The sequence below is a fragment of the Salmo salar genome, unplaced genomic scaffold (assembly GCF_905237065.1).
Source record: "Salmo salar unplaced genomic scaffold, Ssal_v3.1, whole genome shotgun sequence".
NCBI lineage: Eukaryota > Metazoa > Chordata > Actinopteri > Salmoniformes > Salmonidae > Salmo > Salmo salar.
The window spans coordinates 138,617-163,093 of record NW_025550526.1 but is presented as its reverse complement, the minus strand read 5'-3'; the positions used below and the strand labels follow the sequence as shown (position 1 = coordinate 163,093).

The window sequence follows — 24,477 nt, the reverse complement described above, 5'->3', positions numbered from 1 at the left end:
CTCTTTGGATGTTTACTTTTAACCAAAAACAAGGAAATAAAAAGAAAACGTTAGTTTTATTAGTACATTGTAAATAAAATATTATATTCATGATGAGAGGTAAATAATTTAATGTTGATTTATTTATTTATTTTACCTAATGTTCTAATAATGTTTTAGGGCCCCAGTCAGTCGCAGGCCCTTAGAATCATCCTAATTTCCCCCCCATACGGCGCCCCTGGGTGCAATGATGCCAATTTAGCAATTTTGTTGCTAGATTTAGCAATTTTTTAGACTACCCTGGCAACTTTTTCTTCAAACAGCACCTAGCAACAAATCTAGCTACTTTAAAAAATATATATTTGGAACTTTTAGCAACTTTTGAAAAGTGACTCAAACGCTAAAATGCATTTTCCCCTCTAAATGACACAAAAACGATGTTTTCTGTCACACACTCAGTCACAACACACGTGCCTGGCTGCAAAAGGGCATTGTGAGTGACGTCACCAGCAGGTGCTCAGCTCGTGCACAGCCAGCAGCGATTTCAGCAAATTGCAAATCATTGTTGGCTGACTGCAGCAGCAGTAGCACGGCTTCGACGAGCCAAACCCAAAATGAATATAGTTGCTCACGAGTGTTTGATCTTGAACAGAATTTACAACATCAATCAACAAGTTTCAATCAAAATGGTACAGCCAGAAGTACAGAAAAGAGTGGGAGTCTGTACCTGAACAAATGTCAAATCATATTTTTTTTTTTTCAGAGATGGCCAGTCAATTTGAGTAACGTTATTGTGTATTCTACGTACTGACGCAGTTTTACGTTATCACGCAATGACATCACAACGTCATTTAGCAACTTTTAGCAACAAATCAACCTGACCTCTAGCACCTCCCCCTGAGTCATTATTCAAATTAGCCCACATCACTGCCGTTTTACAGCCTGTGGACAATAACTGTGTATTCCCTTGATGACAGTAATACATTTCTCATTGCACTGTGTTGTTGTAGCCTAGGTAGAAAAATGTTCTTGTCTAAAAACGTAGGCCTGGGCCCAATCCATAATGGAAGACTGCGTGGCCTGGGACCACAGAGCGCAGCCTGGAAGAACGCACTACAGATCTGCCATTTCATCATCTGTTCATTTATATTTTTTTATTGAACTAGTGAATGGCTTAATATCTAGCAAATATTTAGCTTCTTACCTTGGCTACACATCACTAGTCTCTGTCTTCCAGCTGTAGGCTACGCAAGCCTCTCCGCTATAGGCCATTCATCAAGCCTCTCCGCTATAGGCCATTCATCAAGCCTCTCCGCTATAGGCCATTCGTCAAGCCTCTCCGCTATAGGCCATTCGTCAAGCCTCTCCGCTATAGGCCATTCGTCAAGCCTCTCCACTATAGGCCATTCGTCAAGCCTCTCCGCTATAGGCCATTCGTCAAGCCTCTCCGCTATAGGCCATTCGTCAAGCCTCTCCGCTATAGGCCATTCGTCAAGCCTCTCCGCTATAGGCCATTCATCAAGCCTCTCCGCTATAGGCCATTCCTCAAGCCTCTCTGCAATAGGCCATTCATCAAGCCTCTCCGCTATAGGCCATTCATCAAGCCTCTCCGCTATAGGCCATTCATCAAGCCTCTCCGCTATAGGCCATTCATCAAGACTCTCCGCTATAGGTCATTCCTCAAGCCTCTCCGCTATAGGCCATTCATCAAGCCTCTCTGCAATAGGTCATTCCTCAAGTCTCTCTGCAATAGGCCATTCATCAAGTCTCTCCGCTATAGGCCATTCATCAAGCCTCTCCGCTATAGGCCATTCATCAAGCCTCTCCGCTATAGGCCATTCATCAAGTCTCTCCGCTATAGGCCATTCATCAAGCCTCTCCGCTATAGGCCATTCATCAAGCCTCTCTGCAATAGGTCATTCCTCAAGTCTCTCTGCAATAGGCCATTCCTCAAGCCTCTCTGCAATAGGCCATTCATCAAGCCTCTCTGCAATAGGTCATTCCTCAAGTCTCTCTGCAATAGGCCATTCATCAAGCCTCTCTGCAATAGGTCATTCCTCAAGTCTCTCTGCAATAGGCCATTCCTCAAGCCTCTCTACAATAGGTCATTCCTCAAGCCTCTCTACAATAGGTCATTCCTCAAGCCTCTCTGCTAAAGGCCATTCATCAAGCCTCTCTGCTAAAGGCCATTCCTCAAGCCTCTCTGCTAAAGGCCATTCCTCAAGCCTCTCTGCAAAAGGCCATTCCTCAAGCCTCTCTGCTAAAGGCCATTCCTCAAGCCTCTCTGCTAAAGGCCATTCATCAAGCCTCTCTGCAATAGGCCATTCCTCAAGCCTCTCTGCTAAAGGCCATTCATCAAGCCTCTCTGCTAAAGGCCATTCCTCAAGCCTCTCTGCTAAAGGCCATTCATCAAGCCTCTCTGCAATAGGCCATTCCTCAAGTCTCTCTGCAATAGGCCATTCCTCAAGCCTCTCTGCAAAAGGCCATTCCTCAAGCCTCTCCACTATAAACCGTTCCTCTGCTCGTGAAATCCCAGGAAAAGCTATAGACTACAAAAGCTATAGGACATTTATTTTTACATGTTTTTAAAACTAGGACTAATAGCCTATTCAGGGAAAGAAGCAGGATTGGGAAAGTTGAGGAGAGAGTGCATTGGTGTTATTCTGGCCTGTTATGCCTCCATTGTTGCATTGATGCACTGTAAATATACTGAACAAAAATATAAACACATTTACATTTTAGTCATTTAGCAGACGCTCTTATCCAGAGCGACTTACAGTAGTGAATGCATGCATTTAATATATATATATATTTTTGTACTGGCCCCCCGTGGGAATCAAACCCACAACCCTGGCATTGCACACACCATGCTGGCATGGCAAACACCATGCTCTACCAACTGAACCACAGGGAATGGCCTGTGGCTCACACAACATGTAACAATTTCAACGATTTTACTGAGTTACAGTTCATGTAAGGAAATATGTCCATTGAAATAAATTCATTAGGCCCTTTTCTATGGATTTCAGATGACTGGGCAGGGACACAGCCATGGGTGGGCCTGGGAGGGCATAGGCCCACCCACTGGGGAGTCAGGCCCAGCCAATCAGAATATGTTTTTCCCCACGAAAGGTCTTTATTACAGAAATACTCCTCAGTTTCATCAGCTGTCTGAGTGGCTGGTCTCAGACGATCCCGCAGGTGAAGAACCAGGATGTGGAGGTCCTGGGCTGGCGTGGTTATACGTTGTGAAGCCGGTTGGACGTACTGCCAAATTCTCTAAAACCACATTGGAGGCAGCTGTGTGCACCTGTGTAATGATCATGCTGTTTAATCAGCTTCTTGATATGCCACACATGTCATGTGAATGGATTATCTTGGCAAAGGAGAAATGCTCACTAACAAGGATGTGAGCAAATTTGTGCACAACAATTTGAGAGAATAAACTTTTGTTTTTCCATGAAGGAAAATCTCTGGAATCTTTAATTTCAACTCGTGAAACATGGGACCATCATTTTACATGTTGTGTTTATATTTCTGTTCAGTATAGTTGCACAGGACCTACAGAGATGAGCACAGTGGAAATGAAGACCCAAAGGAATTGACAACCTTTAGAAAAATGGAAATCACTTGCAAATCACTTGAGCAAAGAGGCAATGACATGCTGTAAAAAGATGTGCAGGCTAAACGGCATTTGTCGTTGATTTGCACAATTTAAATCCAAGGTATTATACTATTTTCTTCATTGGGCATATATGTTCATTGAATTATTATTTGCAGTTGTCACATTAACAATGAACACACCCTGAAATCACTGAATGGTCTGAACCACTATCTGTGCACTACAGACTGAATGGTCTTGTGTTACAATCTCATTAATAGGCAGTGTGCAGTAGGATGTGTTGAATCAGTTGATTGACAGGTGTAGGACTGTAGAACGATACATTTTACTCTAGTGTGGATGCTCACCAACGTTTTATAGATATGAAGCCTATAGATATGTAGCCTCTAGATATGTAGCCTATAGATATGTAGCCTATAGATATGTAGCCTATAGATATGTAGCCTATATATATGTAGCCTCTAGATATGTAGCCTATAGATATGTAGCCTCTAGATATGTAGCCTCTAGATATGTAGCCTATAGATATGTAGCCTATAGATATGTAGCCTCTAGATATGTAGCCTATAGATATGTAGCCTCTAGATATGTAGCCTATAGATATGTAGCCTATAGATATGTAGCCTCTAGATATGTAGCCTCTAGATATGTAGCCTATAGATATGTAGCCTATAGTTATCGATATAGTTATTGGCTTGGTGGATGGCCATAACTCTGACACAACACAACTAGCGGTATTATCACAACAGAACTAGCCTACTAGTAAATATAGCTAGCGTTATTATCACAACAGAACTAGCCTGCTAGTAAATATAGCTAGCATTATTATCACAACAGAACTATCCTACTAGTAAATATAGCTAGCGTTATTATCACAACAGAACTAGCCTACTAGTAAATATAGCTAGCGTTATTATCACAACAGAACTAGCCTACTAGTAAATATAGCTAGCATTATTATCACAACATAACTAGCCTACTAGTAAATATAGCTAGCATTATTATCACAACAGAACTAGCCTACTAGTAAATATAGCTAGCGTTATTATCACCACATAACTAGCCTACTAGTAAATATAGCTAGCGTTATTATCACCACAGAACTAGCCTACTAGTAAATATAGCTAGCATTATTATCACAACAGAACTAGCCTACTAGTAAATATAGCTAGCATTATTATCACAACAGAACTAGCCTACTAGTAAATATAGCTAGCATTATTATCACAACAGAACTAGCCTACTAGTAAATATAGCTAGCATTATTATCACAACAGAACTAGCCTACTAGTAAATATAGCTAGTGTTATTATCACAACAGAACTAGCCTACTAGTAAATATAGCTAGCATTATTATCACAACAGAACTAGCCTACTAGTAAATATAGCTAGCATTATTATCACAACAGAACTATCCTACTAGTAAATATAGCTAGCATTATTATCACAACAGAACTAGCCTACTAGTAAATATAGCTAGTGTTATTATCACAACAGAACTAGCCTACTAGTAAATATAGCTAGCATTATTATCACAACAGAACTAGCCTACTAGTAAATATAGCTAGCATTATTATCACAACAGAACTAACCTACTAGTAAATATAGCTAGCATTATTATCACAACAGAACTAGCCTACTAGTAAATATAGCTAGTGTTATTATCACAACAGAACTAGCCTACTAGTAAATATAGCTAGCGTTATTATCACAACAGAACTAGCCTACTAGTAAATATAGCTAGCATTATTATCACAACAGAACTAGCCTACTAGTAATGATAGCTAGTGTTATTATCACATACCTGATCCTGGTCATGTAGATCAGTTCTGTAATTAAAACAGACAGATACCTGATCCTGGTCATGTAGATCAGTTCTGTAATTAAAACAGACAGATACCTGATCCTGGTCATGTAGATCAGTTCTGTAATTAAAACAGACAGATACCTGATCCTGGTCATGTAGATCAGTTCTGTAATTAAAACAGACAGATACCTGATCCTGGTCATGTAGATCAGTTCTGTAATTAAAACAGACAGATACCTGATCCTGGTCATGTAGATCAGTTCTGTAATTAAAACAGACAGATACCTGATCCTGGTCATGTAGATCCGTTCTGTTAAAACAGACAGATCCCTGATCCTGGTCATGTAGATCAGTTCTGTAATTAAAACAGACAGATACCTGATCCTGGTCATGTAGATCAGTTCTGTAATTAAAACAGACAGATACCTGATCCTGGTCATGTAGATCAGTTCTGTAATTAAAACAGACAGATACCTGATCCTGGTCATGTAGATCCGTTCTGTAATTAAAACAGACAGATACCTGATCCTGGTCATGTAGATCAGTTCTGTAATTAAAACAGACAGATACCTGATCCTGGTCATGTAGATCAGTTCTGTTAAAACAGACAGATACCTGATCCTGGTCATGTAGATCAGTTCTGTTAAAACAGACAGATACCTGATCCTGGTCATGTAGATCAGTTCTGTAATTAAAACAGACAGATACCTGATCCTGGTCATGTAGATCAGTTCTGTAATTAAAACAGACAGATACCTGATCCTGGTCATGTAGATCAGTTCTGTAATTAAAACAGACAGATACCTGATCCTGGTCATGTAGATCAGTTCTGTAATTAAAACAGACAGATACCTGATCCTGGTCATGTAGATCCGTTCTGTTAAAACAGACAGATCCCTGATCCTGGTCATGTAGATCAGTTCTGTAATTAAAACAGACAGATACCTGATCCTGGTCATGTAGATCAGTTCTGTAATTAAAACAGACAGATACCTGATCCTGGTCATGTAGATCAGTTCTGTAATTAAAACAGACAGATACCTGATCCTGGTCATGTAGATCCGTTCTGTAATTAAAACAGACAGATACCTGATCCTGGTCATGTAGATCAGTTCTGTAATTAAAACAGACAGATACCTGATCCTGGTCATGTAGATCAGTTCTGTTAAAACAGACAGATACCTGATCCTGGTCATGTAGATCAGTTCTGTTAAAACAGACAGATACCTGATCCTGGTCATGTAGATCAGTTCTGTAATTAAAACAGACAGATACCTGATCCTGGTCATGTAGATCAGTTCTGTAATTAAAACAGACAGATACCTGATCCTGGTCATGTAGATCAGTTCTGTAATTAAAACAGACAGATACCTGATCCTGGTCATGTAGATCCGTTCTGTAATTAAAACAGACAGATACCTGATCCTGGTCATGTAGATCAGTTCTGTAATTAAAACAGACAGATACCTGATCCTGGTCATGTAGATCAGTTCTGTTAAAACAGACAGATACCTGATCCTGGTCATGTAGATCAGTTCTGTAATTAAAACAGACAGATACCTGATCCTGGTAATGTAGATCAGTTCTGTAATTAAAACAGACAGATACCTGATCCTGGTCATGTAGATCAGTTCTGTAATTAAAACAGACAGATACCTGATCCTGGTCATGTAGATCCGTTCTGTAATTAAAACAGACAGATACCTGATCCTGGTCATGTAGATCAGTTCTGTAATTAAAACAGACAGATACCTGATCCTGGTCATGTAGATCAGTTCTGTAATTAAAACAGACAGATACCTGATCCTGGTAATGTATATCCAAGTAATGTATATCAGTATATTTTGACCAGGGTCCATAGGACACTATATAGGGAATAGGGTGTCATTTGGGACTCAGACCTTGATCTTATTAGGGGTTAGAAGTATCACCCGCTAACCCATCCCATGCTGCTGTGATTTAACACAAAGATTCCCGTAGTTTAATTTCCCCTTGTGGTCCCCAAATGTAATTCTTAAAGTAGGGCCTAATGTCTCCTGGTTCTTAATAGAATGGAAGCAAATCATCACAGTACTCCTGTTGTCACAGAACGAACCAAGCCTCTTCACACTGTCTAGTGTGTGTGTGTCTGTATGTGTGTGTCTGTATGTGTGTGTCCGTGGAGAGTTGTGTTGTCAGCACGGTTGGCAGACAACACTGCATGGCGTCAGCCTGTTTGATGATATGTTCCCTCGGGTCTTCCATTAGGTTGACAATAATTACAGCAGTCCTGCCTCTCTCTCTCTCTCTCTCTCTCTCTCTCTCTCACGCTCTCACGCTCTCACGCACGCACGCACACACACACACACACACACACACACACTATACTGCAGGGAGAAGTGTAATGGTGGCTTGGCTGGGGATTTGGCAGGTAGTCCCGGTCAGCACTTGTCTTTCCCCAGATAAGTAGTTAGGTGCCTGCATGGTCCCTCGTGTGCTGAAAAGGGAAGTGGTTTGATTCTACCACTAGTGCTACTGAATGTATCCCAAATGCCACCATATTTCTTGTGTGGTGTACTACTGTTTACCAGACCCATAGGGGAATAGGGTGTATTTGGGACCAATATCCTGTTCTACTCTTGGCTCTACTACTACTACTACTATCTCTACTACTACTACTATCTCTACTACTACTACTATCTCTACTACTACTATCTCTACTACTACTACTACTATCTCTACTACTACTACTACTATCTCTACTACTACTACTATCTCTACTACTACTACTATCTCTACTACTATCTCTACTACTACTACTATCTCTACTACTACTATCTCTACTACTACTATCTCTACGACTACTACTATCTCTACTACTACTACTATCTCTACTGCTACTAGCTCTACTACTACTACTACTATCTCTACTACTACTACTATCTCTACTGCTACTAGCTCTACTACTAGCTCTACTACTACTACTACTACTACCTCCACTACTACTACTATCTCTACTGCTACTAGCTCTACTACTACTACTACTACTATCTCTACTACTACCACTATCTCTACTGCTACTAGCTCTCACTACTACTACTATCTCTACTACTACTAGCTCTACTACTACTACTACTACTATCTCTACTACTACTACTATCTCTAATGCTACTAGGTCTAATACTACTACTACTACTATCTCTACTACTACTACTAGCTCCACTGCTACTACTATCTCTACTACTACTACTATCTCTACTACTACTAGCTCTACTACTACTAGCTCTACTACTACTAGCTCTACTACTACTACTATTTCTACTACTACTACTACTATTTCTACTACTACTATCTCTACTGCTACTAGCTCTACTACTACTAGCTCTACTACTACTACCTCTACTGCTACTAACTCTACTACTACTAGCTCTACTGCTACTACCTCTACTGCTACTAACTCTACTACTACTATCTAAACTACTCTAGATCTACTACAACTACTAACACTACTACTACTACTACTACTACTACTACTACTACTTCTACTAGCTCTACTACTACTAGCTCTGTTACTACTAGCTCTACTACTACTAACTCTGCTACTATCTCTACTACTACTAGCTCTACTACTAGCTCTACTACTAACTCTACTACTACTAGCTCTACTACTACTAGCGCTACTACTACTAACTCTGTTACTATCTCTACTATTAGCTCTGCTACTAATAGCTCTACTACTAATAGCTCTACTACTACTAGCTCTACTACTACTAGATCTACTACTACTACTAACTCTACTACTACTACTAACTCTACTACTACTAGCTCTACTACTACTAGCTCTACTACTACTACTAGCTCTATTACTACTAGCTCTGCTACTACTAGCTCTACTACTACTAGCTCGACTACTACTACTAGCTCTACTACTACTACTAGCTCTCATTACTACTAGCTCTACCACAACTAGCTCTATTACTACTAGCTCTACTACTACTAGCTCTACTACTACTAGCTCTACTACTACTAGCTCTATTACTACTAGCTCTACTACTACTAGCTCTACTACTACTAACTCTACTACTACTAGCTCTACTACTACTAGCTCTACTACTACTACTAGCTCTATTACTACTAGCTCTACTACTACTAGCTCTCACTACTACTAGCTCTACTACTACTACTAGCTCTATTACTACTAGCTCTACTACAACTAGCTCTACTACTACTAGCTCTATTACTACTAGCTCTACTACTACTAGCTCTACTACTGCTAGCTCTACTACTACTAGCTCTACTACTACTACTATTTCTACTACTACTACTACTATTTCTACTACTACTATCTCTACTGCTACTAGCTCTCACTACTACTAGCTCTACTACTACTACCTCTACTGCTACTAACTCTACTACTACTAGCTCTACTGCTACTACCTCTACTGCTACTAACTCTACTACTACTATCTAAACTACTCTAGATCTACTACAACTACTAACACTACTACTACTACTACTACTACTACTACTACTACTTCTACTAGCTCTACTACTACTAGCTCTATTACTACTAGCTCTACTACTACTAACTCTGCTACTATCTCTACTACTACTAGCTCTACTACTAGCTCTACTACTAACTCTACTACTACTAGCTCTACTACTACTACTAGCGCTACTACTACTAACTCTGTTACTATCTCTACTATTAGCTCTGCTACTAATAGCTCTACTACTAATAGCTCTACTACTACTAGCTCTACTACTACTAGATCTACTACTACTACTAACTCTACTACTACTACTAACTCTACTACTACTAGCTCTACTACTACTAGCTCTACTACTACTACTAGCTCTATTACTACTAGTTCTACTACTACTAGCTCTACTACTACTAGCTCGACTACTACTACTAGCTCTACTACTACTACTAGCTCTATTACTACTAGCTCTACTACAACTAGCTCTATTACTACTAGCTCTACTACTACTAGCTCTACTACTACTAGCTCTACTACTAATAGCTCTACTACTACTACTAGCTCTACTACTACTAGCTCTACTACTACTAGCTCTACTACTACTACTAGCTCTACTACTAATAGCTGTACTGCTAACTCTACTACTACTAGCTCTACTACTACTACTAGCTCTACTACTAACTCTACTACTAACTCTACTACTACTAGCTCTACTACTACTACTAGCGCTACTACTACTAACTCTGTTACTATCTCTACTACTAGCTCTGCTACTAATAGCTCTACTACTAATAGCTCTACTACTACTAGCTCTACTACTACTAGCTCTACTACTACTAGCTCTACTACTACTACTAGCTCTACTACTACTACTAGCTCTATTACTACTAGCTCTACTACAACTAGCTCTATTACTACTAGCTCTACTACTACTAGCTCTACTACTACTAGCTCTACTACTACTAGCTCTATTACTACTAGCTCTACTACTACTAGCTCTACTACTACTAGCTCTACTACTACTAGCTGTACTACTACTAGCTCTACTACTACTACTAGCTCTATTACTACTAGCTCTACTACTACTAGCTCTACTACTACTAGCTCTACTACTACTAGCTCTACTACTACTACTAGCTCTATTACTACTAGCTCTACTACAACTAGCTCTACTACTACTAGCTCTATTACTACTAGCTCTACTACTACTAGCTCTATTACTACTAGCTCTACTACTACTAGCTCTACTACTACTAGCTCTGCTACTACTAGCTCTACTACTACTACTAGCTCTACTACTACTAACTCTACTATTACTAACTACTACTACTAGCTCTACTACTACTAACTCTACTACTACTAGCTCTACTACTACTAGACATTCTATCTGACATGCTTTCTATTTGACATGCTCTCTGACATGCTATCTATCTGACATACTATCTATCTGACATACTATCTATCTGACATGCTATCTATCTGACATACTCTCTATCTGACATGATACAGTATGTATCTTACATGCTATCTATCTGACAGGCTATCTATCAGACATGCTGTCTGTCTGACATGCTATCTATCTAATATGCTATCTATCAGACATGCTATCTATCTGACATGCTATCTATCTATATATATGGCATGCCATCTATCTAACATAGTATCTATCTGATATGTTATCTATCTAACATGCTATCTATCTGACATGATACAGTATGTATCTAACATGCTATCTATATATCTGACATGCTATCTGGAATGTTCTCACTCTTGAGTGCATTCCTAAACTCAGCAGGCTATATTTCAGTTGGATATATTTCAGTTGGATTCTCAGGTGATGCTATTATGATGATATTCTTTACCACAACGAGGTCGAAGAAATTGTCTTTAGAGCTCCGAGACAGGATTGTGTCAAGGCACAGATCTGGGGAAGGGTAAAAAAAAACAATTTCTGCAGAATTGAAGGCCCCCAAGAGCACAGTGGCCTCCATCATTCTTAAATGGAAGAAGTTTGGACCCACCAAGACTCTTCCTAGAGCTGGCCAGCCGGCCAAACTAAGCAATCGAGGGAGAAGGTCCTTGGTCAGGGAGGTGACCAACAACCCGATGGTCACTCTGACAGAGCTCCCTAATTCCTCTGTGGAGATGGGAGAATCTTCCAGAGAAGGACAACAATCTCAGAAGCACTCCACCAAACAGGCCTTTATCGTAGAGAGGCCAGACGGAAGCCACTTCCCAGTAAAAGGCACTTGAAAGCCCACTTAGAGTTTGCTAAAAGGCACCTAAAGACTCTCAGACCATATGAAACAAGATTCTTTGGTCTGATGAAACCAATATTAAACTCTTTGGCCTGAATGCCAAGCATCATGTCTGGAGGAAACATTGTACCATCCCTACGGTGAAGCATGGTGGTGGCAGCATCATGCTGTGGGGATGTTTTTCAGCGGCAGGGACTGGGAGACTAGTCAGGATCAAGGGAAAGATGAACAGAGCAATGTACAGAGAGAACCTTGGTGAAAACCTGTTCCAGAGCACTCAGGACCTCAGACGGGTGAAGGTTCACCTTCCAACAAGACAATGACCCCAAGCATACAGCCAAGACAACACAGGAGTGGCTTCGGGACAAGTCTCTGAATGTCCTTGAGTGGCTCAACCAGAGCCTGGACTTTAACCCGATCGAACATCTCTGGAGAGACCTGAAAATAGCTGTGCAGCGACGCTCCCCATCCAACCTGACAGAGCTTGAGAGGATCTGCAGAGAAGAATGGGAGAAACTCCCCAAATACAGGTTTGTAGTGTCATAGCCAAGAAGACTTGAGGCTGTAATCACTGCCAAAGGTACTTCAACAAAGTACTGAGCAAAGGGTCTGAATACTTATGTAAATGTTATATTTCATTTAAAAAATATATATATTATGCTAAAATTGATAAAACAGCAGTTTTTACATTTTAGTCATTTAGCAGATGCTCTTATCCAGAGCGACTTACAGTAGTGAATGCAGACATTTCATTTCATAATTTTTTTTTTTTTTTCGTCTTCGTACTGGCTCCCCGTGGGAATCAAACCCACAACCCTGGCGTTGCAAACACCATGCTCTACCAACTGAGCCACTGCGATGCATAATGCTTTGTCATTATGTGGTATTGTGTGCAGATTGATGAGGGGGGGAAAACCCCCCGATATAATCCATTTTTGAATAAGACTGTAATGTTACAAAATGTGGAAAAAAAGTCATGGGGTTTGAATACTTTCCGAATGCACTGTATGGATAGAATCTCATCCCTTTGACCAATAGTCTGATGCCTAACAGGGGATTGTTCCATGGTTTTCCTTATGTCCCCGGCTGCCTTGGCAGCTCTGACAGCCCGGGACCAGAGTACATAACTATCAAAGGATTCTGCTGGCAAGGCCCAGTGTCACATATTAGTCTTAAATGATATGAAAACTGTGAAAGCCCTGCCAAAGCCCATAAAATTGTCAGAGACTCCAGTCACCCGAGTCATAGACTGTTTTCTTTGTTACCGCATGGCAAGTGGTACTGGAGTGCCAAGTCAGCTTCTACCGCCCCAAGCCATAAGACTGCTGAACAATTAATCAAATGGCCACCTAGACTATTTACATTGACCCCCCCCCCCCATTTGTTTTGTACACTGCTGCTACTCGCTGTTTATTATCTATGCATAGTAATTTCACACTTACCTTCATGTACAAATGACCTCTAACCTGTACCTCCGCACATTGACTCGGTACCGGTACCCCCTGTATATAGCCTCCTTTATTGACTCTGTACTGGTACCCCCTGTATATAGCCTCCACATTGACTCTGTACCATAATACCCTGTATATAGCCTCCACATTGACTCTGTACCGGTACCCCCTGTATATAGCCTCCACATTGACTCTGTACTGGTACCCCCTGTATATAGCCTCCACATTGACTCTGTACCGGTACCTCCTGTATATAGCCTCCACATTGACTCTATACCGTAACACCCTGTATATAGCCTCCACATTGACTCTGTACCGGTACCTCCTGTATATAGCCTCCACATTGACTCTGTACCATAATACCCTGTATATAGCCTCCACATTGACTCTCTACCGTAACACCCTGTATATAGTCTCCACATTGACTCTGTACCGGTACCCCCTGTATATAGCCTCCACATTGACTCTGTACCGGTACCTCCTGTATATAGCCTCCACATTGACTCTGTACCGGTACCTCCTGTATATAGCCTCCACATTGACTCTGTACCGGTACCCCCTGTATATAGCCTCCACATTGACTCTGTACCGGTACCTCCTGTATATAGCCTCCACATTGACTCTGTACCGGTACCCCCTGTATATAGCCTCCACACTGACTCGGTACCGGTACCTCCTGTATATAGCCTCCACATTGACTCTGTACCGGTACCTCCTGTATATAGCCTCCACATTGACTCTGTACCGGTACCTCCTGTATATAGCCTCCACATTGACTCTGTACCGGTACCCCCTGTATATAGCCTCCACATTGACTCTGTACCGTAACACCCTGTATATAGCCTCCACATTGACTCTGTACCGGTACCCCCTGTATATAGCCTCCACATTGACTCTGTACCGGTACCTCCTGTATATAGCCTCCACATTGACTCTGTACCGGTACCCCCTGTATATAGCCTCCACATTGACTCTGTACCGGTACCCCCTGTATATAGCCTCCACATTGACTCTGTACCGTAACACCCTGTATATAGCCTCCACATTGACTCTGTACCGGTACCCCCTGTATATAGCCTCCACATTGACTCTGTACCGGTACCTCCTGTATATAGCCTCCACATTGACTCTGTACCGGTACCCCCTGTATATAGCCTCCACATTGACTCTGTACCGGTACCTCCTGTATATAGCCTCCACATTGACTCTGTACCGGTACCCCCCTGTATATAGCCTCCACATTGACTCTGTACCGGTACCCCCTGTATATAGCCTCCACATTGACTCTGTACCATAATACCCTGTATATAGCCTCCACATTGACTCGGTACCATAATACCCTGTATATAGCCTCCACATTGACTCGGTACCGGTACCTCCTGTATATAGCCTCGTTATTGTGTTACTTTTTATATTTTTTTTTTACTTTAGATTAGTCAGTAAATATTTTCTTAACTCTTCTTGAACTGCACTGTTGGTTAATTAAGGGCTCGTAAGTAAGCGTTTCACGGTAAGGTCTACACTTGTCGTATTTGGCGCATGTTACAAATAAAGTTTGATTTGATTTGATCATTAGAATTGTCTGTGAAAAAGAGAAAGCGGTGGTAGCAGCAGATAAGCAATAAGCAATCATTTCAAGTATTTTACTGAGTTACAGTTCATAGAAGGAAATCAGTCAATTTAAATAAATTCATTATGGCCCTAATCTATGGAGTTCACATGACTGGGCAGTGGCACAGCCAGGCGTAGGCCTGGGAGGGCATAGGCCCACTCACTTGGGAGCCAGGCCCACCCACTGTGGTGTCAAGCCCAGCCAATCAGAATGAAATTTTCCCCACAAAAGGGCTTATAACATTACAGAAATACTCCTCAGCATCCCCCCTCCCCCTCCTCAGATGATCCTGCAGGTGAAGAAGCCAGATGTGGAGGTCCTGGGTTGGCGTGGTTACACGTGGTCTGCGGTTGTGAGGTCGTTAGAGAAATTAACATTCATTTCTCTGGCAACAGCTCTGTTGGACATTTCTGCAGTCAGCATGCCAAATGCACGCTCCCTCAAAACTTGAGACATTGTGTTGTGTGACAAAACTGCACAGTTTAGAGTGGCCTTTTATTCTCCCCAGCACAAGGTGCATCTGTGTAATGATCATGCTGTTTAATCAGCTTATTGATATGCCACAGCTGTCAGGTGGATGGATTATCTTGGCAAATGAAACAATTTTGTGCGTATGGACATTTTCTGGGATCTTTTATTTCAGCTCATGAAAAATGGGACATGTTGCGTTTATATTTTTGTTCGGTACAGATGGAGGGAGAGAGAGGGGTAGAGAGAGAGAGGGGTAGAGAGAGAGAGGGGTAGAGAGAGAGAGGGGTAGAGAGAGAGGGGTAGAGAGAGAGGGGTAGAGAGAGAGAGAGGGGTAGAGAGAGAGAGGGGTAGAGAGAGAGAGGGGTAGAGAGAGAGAGGGATAGAGAGAGAGAGGGGTAGAGAGAGAGGGGTAGAGAGAGAGGGGTAGAGAGAGAGGGGTGGAGAGAGAGGGGTAGAGAGATGGAGAGAGAGAGAGAGAGAGAGAGAGAGAGAGAGAGAGAGAGAGAGAGACATGGTATGCTGCATTATTAGCATTCAGCTGGTGTGTGATATTCTGCACAATGAAAACACACAATTTCACAGCGTTAAAGGCTGTATTCTGGTCAACACTCTATGTTTCTCTCCTGCTAACCTTAGCAATCAGGAGAACCCCAATGATAAATTGCAGGTTGTTAGAAGGAGACGAGGAAACCTTATTACGTTGATTTTGAACCTCAGAGATTCTGGATGAAGAAACAGTCTGATTTGACGCAGAAGTTCTGTACTATATGTTGGTTTTGTGTATATTAACATTGTTACAGTGTTATATTTAAGCAATATGGCACGAGGCGGTGTGGTATGTGGCCGATATACCATGGCTAAACCCCCGAGGTGCCTTATTTGCTATTATAAACTGGTTACCAACGGAATTAGAGCAGTAGAAATACATGTTTTGTCATACCAGTGGTATACGGTCTGATATACCATGGCTGTCAGCCAATCAGCATTCAGGGCTTGAACCACCCAGTATATAATACGGGTAGTTTGGATCCTTGATTTTGATTAGCTAAAATAACCCATTAGCATGTATTCTATATTACCATGTGTATATTCATGTGTTCTCATTGGATTTGCAGTGTTTCTATTAGTGCTGTAATAACAGTAGATGGTAGTGTTTCTATTAGTGCTGTAATATCAGTAGATGATAGTGTTTCTATTAGTGCTGTAATAACAGTAGATGGTAGTGTTTCTATTAGTGCTGTAATATCAGTAGATGATAGTGTTTCTATTAGTGCTGTAGTATCAGTAGATATTAGTGTTTCTATTAGTACTGTAATAATGTTGATAATCACTGCATCTCATGTTGATAATCACTGCATCTCATGTTGATAGTGTACTGTACACTATGATAATCACTACATCTCATGTTGATAGTGTACTGTACACTATGATAATCACTGCATCTCATGTTGATAATCGCTGCATCTCGTGTTGATAGTGTACTGTACACTATGATAATCACTACATCTCATGTTGATAGTGTACTGTACACTATGATAATCACTACATCTCATGTTGATAGTGTACTGTACACTATGATAATCACTACATCTCATGTTGATAGTGTACTGTACACTATGATAATCACTACATCTCATGTTGATAGTGTACTGAACACTATGATAATCACTGCATCTCATGTTGATAGTGTACTGTACACTATGATAATCACTACATCTCATTATGATAATCACTGCATCTCATGTTGATAATCACTACATCTCATGTTGATAGTGTACTGTACACTATGATAGTCACTACATCTCATGTTGATAGTGTACTGTACACTATGATAATCACTACATCTCATGTTGATAGTGTACTGTACACTATGATAATCACTGCATCTCATGTTGATAATCACTGCATCTCATGTTGATAGTGTACTGTACACTATGATAATCACTGCATCTCATGTTGATAATCACTGCATTTCATGTTGATAGTGTACCGTACACTATGATAATCACTACATCTCATGTTGATAGTGTACTGTACACTATGATAATCACTACATCTCATGTTGATAGTGTACTGTACACTATGATAATCACTACATCTCGAAATAAACACCCAGACTGGAGACAGTTCTGTTGAGCTGTGATAGATTCACAGGGTCACACCCTGGGAGGAAAGAATCAGCAATAAATGTAAAATGTAAAGTAATATGCGATAATTTTGACATAAAACATAAATTTAGATTATATCTTATGTGATAACGCTGCAAATATGGAAAAAGACATTCACAGTTTGTTTCCCCAAAGCAAGCGATGATGATGATGATGATGGTGATAATGATAATGATAATGATGATGATGATAACCCCAGCCTACAGGAATAATTTGGTGAAGAGCACAATGCTGATGTAGAAGCTATCTAAACCGTGTGCAGGCAAGAGATCTTCCAGTGCTTCGTCCCCGTTCATTACTGCTGGTGATTAGAGATGGACTAAAGGAAGCAAAAACAACATGATAAACAATGTGATGGCTGGAGGTAACTCAACTTTACAGCTTACTACATACTAGCTGTGGTCTGAAAGAAGCGTTTTGAAGCTGAGTTCAGAGTCAATCGTAGTATCGTAGTATCCCTGCTGCTGTGTCTACCAGATGGAATTCCATCCTCTGGCTTGTTTTTAAAGCAGTCACCAATCTGAATCAACAAAGCCTCCAGACTTTACTTGAAGCCCAAGGACACAAGGAGCTCTGCTTATCACCAAGGGAATGGAGACAGCTATTGGAGTTAGTGGACATTTTGGACCCTTTTTTGTCCAAGGCCACCGACATTACTCAAAGGGGGGAGAAAGTCGTGACACTCAGTGCTGCCCTTCCTTGTGTGCTGTCACTCAACTATCATCTGCAGAGTGTACTGAGCACATGTCGTCGCCTAGTCAGTCTAGTAAAAAGCACTGCAGCAGTCACTCAAACGCCGATTCTGAAATGTAACCTGTCTGCAACAGAAATGTTCTCTGTCTTACGGGCACAGGATGTCATTTGCTACTTGTTACAGGAAATTATATTTCTGTTAAAGTGTCCAGGTCAGTAAGTATATTTTATGGATAAAGGTCATTACGTTTGATATATAGGACACTTTAGTAGTGCAGTTATTGAATAGTTGTCAGTCATTTAGGGTTTACATTCATGCTTGTCATTTATCTTCCCTCATCTACAGATTCTGTTTGCGTGACAGAATGAAGTGAAATATAGACAACGTCTGCCACAAAATACCATGCACTTTAAAATGTTATGTTCGATTTTTTATATCCTGTACAATGACTTTTATTAATGTAAACTGTCTACATTTTAAAAGGAAATGTATTTTGATTTAGATAGTGCCTGATGTGTGTTCTTTCATACAAGAGTCTCTTAAAATAATTTACAAGGTTTATAGACCTAACCCACAGCAGGCTGAAAGCCATTGCCAAAAGGGACTTGAGACTTGACTTAGATTTGGCCCCAAAAGACTTGAGACTTGACTTAGAATTAGCGCTAAAAGACTTGAGACTTGACTTACACTTGGCCCTAAAAGACTTGTGAACATCTTTGTTGGTATGTTATAGAGGCCTCATCATAATGTGGCTCAGATGCTGTGTTCTTCAAGCGCCTGCTCACTTATTGAGGCCAAGAACATAAAGATGACATTCCAATATACTAGAATATCACTTAGAACGCGTGGCCAACACCGGAACACTTAGAACACCGGAACCCAGATGTTTCATTCTATGTGGTATGTTAATGTAGAATCTTGATATTGGAACAGAATGGTTTGAAATCTGTTGTGGTTGTCTGAGTCTTCTGACGAACCAAAGGTTTCTGAACCCCTCAGACCAGAAGGAGAAGAGCAGGCAGGGGGCTTGGAACACAGACAATTGATCCTGTAAATCCGGATACCTTGGACTGTTATCCATGCTGTCAGATTCATACAAGCTAGCATACAACTTGGAATACATATAGCCAAATACATTGCTTCATTCTTAGTATTATTCTAGTCTACATATTGGAACAGAGCCAACAGATTCATTGATATTAAACGTATGTGTTCTTCTGTTTGTTTGGTGCGAAGTACTTAAGTAAAAATACTTGAAAGTACTACATAAGTCGTTTTTTGGTGTATCTGTACTTTACTTTACTATTTATATTTTTGACAACGTTTGCTTTTACTACACTCCTAAAGAGAATAATACATACACACATTTTCCCTGACACCCAAAGGTACTCATTTACATTTTGAATGCTTAGCAGAATAGAAAAATGGTCCAATTCACACACTTATCAAGAGAACATCCCTGGTCATCTCTATTGCCTCAGATCTTACGGATTCACTAAACACACATGCTTTGTTTGCAAATGACGTCTGAGTGTTGGAGTGTTCCCCTGGCTATCTGTAAAACATAAAAATTGTACCGTCTGGTTTGCTTAATATAAGCACTTTGAAATTATTTATTTATACTTTTACTTTTGATACTTAAGTGAATTTCACTTTTACTTGAGTCATTTTCTATTAAGCTATTTTACTTTTTACTCAAATATGACAGTTGGGTATTTTTTCCCCCCACCACTGCAGCTGAGGACACGTGTGGAGGTACGCTAAGGGGGTCCAGTGGGATCATCTCCAGCCCTGAATCCCTCAGTGACCTCTCCAACGCTGGGGAATGTAAGTGGACGGTGCTGGCTGACCCTGGAGACACCATCTCACTGGTATTCACTGACTTCCAGATGGAGGACAAACACGACTATCTGGAGGTAGAAGGATCAGAGCCGCCCACTATCTGGTGAGTCAGGATTGTTTGTGTTTATTTAATAAACACTTGACTCATCTAAAGCCAACTGATGTAATAAGAATTATAATTAGGTGTGTTCTTATATTTGTCCTGTTTCACACACATATACAAGTGTGTTTTATACTCGTGTGTGAAATGGAAATGTGATTTTTGCATATTCCGTTTCCCTGTGAGACACCCTCGGAGAGTTGGGGTCACGGTCAGGGTCTGCCGTTATCAACGGCTACCCTGGAGAAATGTAGGGTTAAGTGCCTTGCTCAAGGGCCCGTCGACAGATCACTTCACCTTGGTTACACCTATAATGTGTTTGAGAAACACAACTGTCTGGAGGTAGAAATATCAGAGCCACACAGTATCTGGTGAGTCAGGATTCTGGAATATCTACAGTACCAGTCAAAAGTTTGGACACACCTACTCATTCCAGGGTTTTTCTTTATTTATACTATTTTCTACATTGTAGAGTAATAGTGAAGACATTAAAACTATGAAATAACACATATGGAATCATGTATTAACCAAAACAAAAAGTGTTAAACAAATCAAAATAAATTGTATATTTGAGATTCTTAAAAGCAGCCACCCTTTGCCTTGATGACAGTTGTGCACACTCTTGGCATTCTCTCTCTGAGAGGTACAGGTTCACTCTATCCAATCAGAACAACAGGATCAACGTACAGCCCGCCTTTCTCTTTACAGACAGCCAGTTGAGTTATTTGGACCACACAGAACCTCGCACACGACTGATATGAGAAAGATCCTGGCACCACAACTTTTTATTTTCTTTAGATCACGGAAAATTACAACAACAACAAAAAATACTCTGATCATAATCGGATTCAGATAATTGTCCATATTCGTTACGATACTCATTTTGTCCGACTACTAGGCACACCCCTACTACAGACGTTTTGGTGAGAACACTGTATTTTCGGGATGTCTCCTGGTCTGACAAACAGCGCTGGTAGCTTTGCTACTTTCCACCGTAGATGCGGAAGGGCGACATAGGAGGATGTAGTGGATTGAGACACAGCCCACGCAAACAAACAGATATCTCTAGTTCAAACAGATATCTCTAGTTCAAACAGATATCTCTAGTTCTAACAGATATCTCTAATTCAAACAGATATCTCTAGTTTAAACAGATATCTCTAGTTCAAACAGATATCTCTAGTTCAAACAGATATCTCTAGTTCAAACAGATATCTCTAGTTTAAACAGATATCTCTAATTCAAACAGATATCTCTTGTTCAAACAGATATCTCTAGTTTAAACAGATATCTCTAGTTTAAACATATATCTCTAATTCAAACAGATATCTCTAGTTTAAACAGATATCTCTAGTTTAAACAGATATCTCTAGTTTAAACAGATATCTCTAGTTTAAACAGATATCTCTAGTTCAAACAGATATCTCTAGTTCAAACAGATATCTCTAGTTTAAACAGATATCTCTAGTTCAAACAGATATCTCTAATTCAAACAGATATCTCTAGTTTAAACAGATATCTCTAGTTCAAACAGATATCTCTAGTTTAAACAGATATCTCTAGTTTAAACAGATATCTCTAATTCAAACAGATATCTGTAGTTCAAACAGATATCTCTAGTTCAAACAGATATCTCCATCACTTAAACTGATGGATTTTAATGGAGATTTTTTATTATGTTACTTAGATTGATGCCCCAGTGCGTCAATAGACTCTAGGGTTATAATGGTATGAGTCACTTTTCTATGGTACTGCAACCAATGTACCAATGTACCAATGTACGATCTACAGTTTACAGTCCCTTTTCCAGTTGGACAGCTAACTCTCCGCATTTAAGTTATTGCCTAACCAGTCCCCAGTCCCCAAGCCCTAGACCTTTCATCTCTAAGTTATTGCCTATCCAGTCCCCAGTACCCAAGCCCTAGACCTTTCCTCTCTAATTTATTGCCTATCCAATCCCCAGTCCCCAAGCCCTAGACCGTTCCTCTCTAAGTTATTACCTATCCAGTCCCCAAGCCATAGACCTTTCATCTCTAAGTTATTGCCTATCCAGTCCCCAAGCCCTAGACCTTTCATCTCTAAGTTATTGCCTATCCAGTCCCCAAGCCCCAGACCTTTCCTCTCTAAGTTATTGCCTATCCAGTCCCCAGTCCCCAAGCCCTAGACCTTTCCTCTCTAAGTTATTGCCTAACCAGTCCCCAAGCCCCAGACCTTTCCTCTCTAAGTTATTACCTAACGAGTCCCCAAGCCCTAGACCTTTCCTCTCTAAGTTATTGCCTATCCAGTCCCCAGTCCCCAAGCCCTAGACCTTTCCTCTCTAAGTTATTGCCTATCCAGTCCCCAAGCCCAAGACCTTTCCTCTCTAAGTTATTGCCTATCCAGTCCCCATTCCCCAAGCCCTAGACCTTTCCTCTCTAAGTTATTGCCTATCCAGTCCCCAAGCCCTAGACCTTTCCTCTCTAAGTTATTACCTAACGAGTCCCCAAGCCCTAGACCTTAAATAGTTCAGGGTGCAGCCAGGAATGCAAACATTTCAGAGTGGCTCAGTAATTCCCTATCTAGTGCGCTACTTTTGACCAAGGCTCCCTGTAAAGTGATTAAAGTGCCAGTTGGGACGCGGTCGTTGAGTGTCTCAGTAACTGAATGCTTTTTTTCATTCTTCCTACAATATTTGTGTCATTTAGATTTCAGTAAAATGGCTCAGTGTGCAGAAAAGGTCAACATTATGTGAAATCAATTACCTTCTAACGCCCAGAGGAACACCTCTTTCTTCCCCTGACAGGATGGATTAGAAAATCTCTTAGTATTGGAATTCACTAAGTCATATTCACTGACTGTACAGATCGAGGGAAATGTTGTACATGTGTGACTCACCACCTGGATTCGGTCTTATGTAGCAACATTTAAATTTCTGTTTTATTACTGTACATTGGATAAAAGTAGAGACTCAGAGCTACAAAATGGTATATTATACACTGCATTTTTGAGGAACAATGGGAAAGTAATTCTACTTTGAAAGTTGATACACTTGTAAACTCACTTTGAGAAAAGGGCGTTTGAATGTTTTGGTACACCTACTGGAGAGCTCTTCTTTGTCTACGCCCATTCAGCATCGTTCACACCCTCTTAAGCCTTTAACCCCACCCATCTCCTTTAAGGATTCACATGAGGTCATGTGATAAATATTAAAAGTGGTAGTAGCTTACAATAAGGAAACATTCCAGGTCAACAGAAAGTGTCCAGATAAAAATATGATATAAATATTAGATGACGCTTACCCAGATACACATGTCTAAATTGATGGGTCATGTGAAAGAAATGCTAAAACCCCCAGCCACATCCAGTGGTGGAGAAAATACTTCATTGTCATACTTGAGTAAAAGTATAAATCATTTCAAATTCCTTATATTAAACCAGACGGCACAACAACAAAAAAATATAATTTTATTGACGGATAGCCTGGGGGCACAATGTACTTAAATATCAAAAGTAAAAAATAAACAATTTCAACTTCCTGATATTAAGCAAACCAGACGGCATAACCGTATGATTTTGTTATTGATGGGTAGCCAGGGGCACACTCCAACACTCAGACATCATTTACAAACTAAGCATTTGTGTTTAGTGCGTCCTCCAGATCAGAGGCAGTAGGGATGGACCAGGGAGTGACCACATTCTTGATAAGTGTTTGAATTGGACGATTTTCCTGTCAAAATGTAACGAGTACTTTTGGGTGTCGAGGAAAATGTATGGAGTAAAAAGTACATTAGTTTCTTTACAAATGTAGTGAAGTAAAAGTTGCCTAAAATATCAATAGTAATGTACAGATACCACAAAAAAACGATTTAAGTAGTACTTTAAAGTATTTTTACACCACTGCCCAAATGCCTTCACACCAGTACATTAGCATACTTTATATACTGTTACAAACACACTTATCACATAGTATTCCATACATAAGTTAAGGCCATGCAACCTGAGTTGAAACCTGAGGAAGGTGCACATGTACA

At 40.5% G+C, this 24,477-nt stretch overlaps 1 protein-coding gene across 1 annotated transcript in view; it reads left to right on the top strand.

The window, feature by feature from the left end:
• Window positions 1-20,266: 20,266 nt before the first annotated feature.
• The window catches only part of LOC106596047 (CUB and sushi domain-containing protein 3), a gene marked incomplete at its 3' end in the record, with an annotated part of 128,404 nt that continues 124,193 nt past the window's right edge, over window positions 20,267-24,477 (top strand). The window contains 1 exon segment of the mRNA XM_045713850.1: window positions 20,267-20,470. Within this exon segment, the coding sequence (XP_045569806.1) occupies window positions 20,415-20,470 (56 nt within the window).